Raw genomic sequence first — 4,270 nt, forward strand, 5'->3', positions numbered from 1 at the left:
TGTTTGGGGCTTTTCTCCCAGAGACCAAACACTTCCTCCTTCTCTGCTCTAAAATCAATTTCAGATGCCACAAGTGTAGCTTCATCCAGCTTCCTGTCCATAGGGATCTTCTAACCCCCAGGTCCACTTTGGGCCCTTGGTCTAATGACAAAGCCGCTTGGTCAAGCTTCCAGTTAAGGTTATTCCTCCCTTAACCTTGATTTGTAGCTCCTACTGCGTTCCAATTACTAAGAAATACTTAATTGGGAGGTCTAGCCATGAGTCAAACCTCAGAACCAGCTTAGTACTATCCCACAAAGCTTCTCCTCATCAACGAAGCAGAGAAGAATGAGAATATAACAAAATGATCTGAGGCAGGGAAAGGGATTGATACACATCCCTTCGAACTGAGTTGTACTCTTTCCTATCTCAGGCCTGTTTATTAGCCAGGCTACAGACAGAGGCGCTGTAGGCTAGGTTGGGACAGCAACAAGGAAATGGTCCCTAGTCATGTATAGGTACAGTGAGACCCATGGTAAAGATAAACAGGAGGAAATGGTGGGGCCGCTATGAACCTGCCACTGGTACGCTTTAACAATGTTACACTCTTATTTGCTTTAGGCTTAAAAAAATTCTCTCCCTGTTCTACTAATACTTTCCTAGCCTAATAATTCACAACTGCTACTACTAGGACCTTAACTGTACCATCTCTCTGCCATCTATTTTGTTTTCGTCTCTTAAGTTTTGTTGCTCTTATTGCTGTTGTTTTGTTTTGGAGACAGGGTCTTTTGTTGTGTAGCCCAGGTTATTCTAGGATGCCTTATGTAGCCCAGGCTAACCTAGAAGGCACAATCCCCATGTCTCAGCTTTCCAAATCCTGGGATTATAGGCAAGCACCATCACAGCCAGATGTTTGCCATCTTTCAAAGAGCCAGTTACTATAATAGATCTAATATATATATATATTATAAATATATTATCTATATACACATCTACCTTTATTTCTGAAGTAACATACTCCACACTATTTTCAGTTTATTAAAAAGCACCAAATGAAACAATTTCAACATTAATTTTCTCCACTCTCCTTTTGTATTTCAAAACACAGTGTATTTCCTTTGCGGAATTCATTCATATTGTATCTACAGGCTTGGGTTTAACATATTTCTTACAGTAACAACTACTTTATTTGTTGGAACTATTGTAGGTCACAGGATTGAAGAAAAAGGTCATAGCAGAAATGGCATGTACCCCAAAGACATGCAGTTTTCTGAACACCTGTTGAACAGTAAATGATGAAGAGAGTGTTCCGATTTCCAAAACTCTGGATCCAAATCTTAAATTTTGAGTCACTTTGCTTCTGCTGACATGGGCTTTAACTCAAAACAAAACAAAAACCCCAAACCAAACCAAAACAACAACAACCGGAGACAAACAAAACAAAAGAGAAATCTCAAAGAAAGGGAGTTGTTTTGTTTTGTGAGACAGGGGTTCCCTGTGTAGACCTGGCTGTTCTAAAACTCACTCTGTAGACCAGGATGGCCTCGAACTCACAGAGATCCGCCTGCCTCTGTCTCCTGAGTGCAGAGATTAAGGGTGTACACCACCACCGCTCGGCTGTAAGGGAATTTTAATATGCTGGTTGCTTTAGAAATAAGATGCCTTATTAAAACAAACAAACAAAACCCAGTCTGTTTCACTGTAAATTATTTCTCATCTAGTCACTTCTGAGGAGGCTATGTGACTGGAACCGCAGGGCAAGCACGGCTATTGCTTCCGGATACTGGGCGAGCATGATAAATATTTTCAGTTTGTCAAGGGTGAAGAAATGGAAACTAACAAATAGTAACCTGACACTCCCCTTCGTTCCACAGGCTGGTGAGATGACTACACTGTAGGCTAACTTCCTATAGCCCATAAAGTTGGATGATGGCAGCTGCTGTGGCAGAGGGTGGCACGGAAAGGCACGACAATACCTCCACCGTGGCATTCATTCATTCATTCGCTGTCACTGTGACGGAAGCTTACCTCTTCAACTAGGATCCGGACACTCTTACTTCCAGCCCCAGGCTGCACTGATGATGCTATCTAGTGCCTCGCCCTCCCTCCCTCTCCCAGGCCCCCAGGCCAGGGTGACAGGCTCGAGGAAGGCCTTGGCAACAGCAAGGGAGGGGGCTCGCAGGCACCGCGCTGGGGGAGCCTCGCGCTCGGGAAGCCCGTCGGGGTGGGCAGAGGCGACGGGCCACCGAGCTCGGAGTGTAATCCGAGGGCAGACGGTGCCCAGGCGGAGGGGCAGAGAGCCGGCGCGGCGAGTTACCTGATGAAGGTGGTCTTGCCCGTGCTGTACTGGCCCACCAGCAGGATCATGGGCTTGTTTTCGAAGTCCGCGTCCTCCAGCGCAGGCGAGTGGAACTCGTGGAAGCGGTACGCCTCCTCCAGCGGCAGCACCTTGCGCTGGTAGAGCGAGCGCAGGCCGCCCGTCACCGTCTGCACCGCGTCCATGCCGCCCGAGCGCTCGCGCCCGCCCGCCTGCCGTCCCAGCCAGCTGAACATGCCGCCGCCCGCCAACTTGCAGCCCGCCGCACTCTGCTCAGACAGCGCGTCGCTCGTCGCTCGTATCTCGGCTCCCGGGCAGCTCTCGCCGCCGCCCGCTCCCGAGCCCGCCCCCTGCCGCGACGACCAATCATCAGCCGCTGCGTCACACGCGGGCGTTCATTATTCAGAAGCGCTCTCAGGTCCTTCCTCATTGGGCGTCTGCCAGCGAGGAGTGGAGGCACTAGCCAATGGAAAGGCGTGTCTAAATGAATTATTGATGACGGCATCGGCCTAGAGGGCTGGGCGAGGAGAGGGAGTCGCCCGGGCTGGTGGCACTGGCGCGTCTGCTCGGGGTACGTCCTTCTGGCTAGGTGGCGTTGGCTTCCGGGCAAGTCTTAGCTGGCAGGAACGAACCACCGGAGGCCGCCCTTCTGGAACTCGATTCATCCTAAGCTTTTGGACGTGGATACTGGGGACGGACAATTCAGAAAGTTGACCAACAGGTTTCTTTTCCGCTGGCAGGTTATTAACCCTGTTTACTCCCGAAGAGACTCAGCTTCACCGATATAAATGGCAAATCTATTTGCGTGAATATTTCTTCTGCATCTACTGAATTCTGGATCAATTAAAGGCCCCCCTTTTCCTTGGTTTTACTTGATTTTCTTTTGCATGGAATCATCATTATTACAATCTCTATTCAACACTAACATACATCAGAGCGGTTGTCACCTTCTTGCGCCCCCTTTCCAGTGTAAAACCTACACACTGGTAGAAATAATTGACCATCGCCTATGCGTCCTTGGCGAGAAGTGCTCTAGCGCGTTTTCAGCGTAGCCCATGAGGTTAGGTGCTTGTTAAAATACAGATCTCTAGTTCTTGCTACAGACCTACTAAATTAAAATGTTGAAAGATGGAGCTCAGCAAGTGCCTGTAGATGATTCTTGTGTGCATAAAATTTGGAGAAAGATCGCGTATGAATTACTTTTTGAACTTGGGAGAAATGCAGAACTGATTTGCGAGGTAGTTGTAAAACTGCATTTTGAACAATCACCCAGGTGTTGCCAGTGCAGCACAAAAATGTTTATGAGAACTTTGTTCATCGCTAAAACCTGGAAGTAACCAAGGTGGCCATCTATAGATGAATGGACAAACTATGATCTATCCATACAAAAAGCTATGAGGTGAATTTATTAGTGTGGTTTCTAGATACAAGAACCAACTATGTGTGTGTGCTAGAAACAACAATTGGACATTGAAGTGGAAAATCTGCATCCCTTGGAATAGCACCAAAACTAACAAATGTTTAGAGTTAAATCTAATCAATGTACCAGATCTATATGCTGAGAATCACAATATATTTCCAGGAGAAGTGGAGGCCTAAATATATATTGCCTGTATCATGTTCAGGGACCAGAAGACTTAACAGTAAGATGCCAGTTTCCCCTAATTTATTTAATGCAATCCCAATAAAAATCTCAGCAGATCTTTGTTTTAGTGGAAAATTAATAAAATGATTCTAAATTTCATATGGTGAACGTGAAGGGCCCAGAATAAACAAAACCTGTAAAATACAACAAAAATGGAGCTCTTGTATTACCTAATTTCAAAGCTAATAAAGCTACAAAAATCAAGACAGGGTGGTATTAATGGAAAAATGATCAAATAAACATATACTAATGACATTCCAGCAAGCTTTTGAAAGGTTTTCTTGACTGATGACATCACATCTTAGTTTATGTAAGTATACTCTGATGCT

General features: G+C 46.0%; 1 protein-coding gene across 1 annotated transcript in view; it reads right to left on the minus strand.

Annotated features, from left to right (window-relative positions):
* The window catches only part of Ehd4 (EH domain containing 4), a 69,540-nt gene extending 66,916 nt beyond the window's left edge, over nt 1-2,624 (minus strand). Inside the window, exon 1 of the mRNA XM_005364294.2 lies at nt 2,297-2,624. Within this exon, the coding sequence (XP_005364351.1) occupies nt 2,297-2,532 (236 nt within the window). The 5' untranslated portion in view covers nt 2,533-2,624. The remainder of the gene's footprint in view (nt 1-2,296) is intronic.
* Between the last annotated feature and the right edge of the window lie 1,646 nt (nt 2,625-4,270).

This window comes from Microtus ochrogaster (genome assembly GCF_000317375.1).
Source record: "Microtus ochrogaster isolate Prairie Vole_2 chromosome 14 unlocalized genomic scaffold, MicOch1.0 chr14_random_1, whole genome shotgun sequence".
Taxonomy (NCBI): Eukaryota; Metazoa; Chordata; class Mammalia; order Rodentia; family Cricetidae; genus Microtus; species Microtus ochrogaster.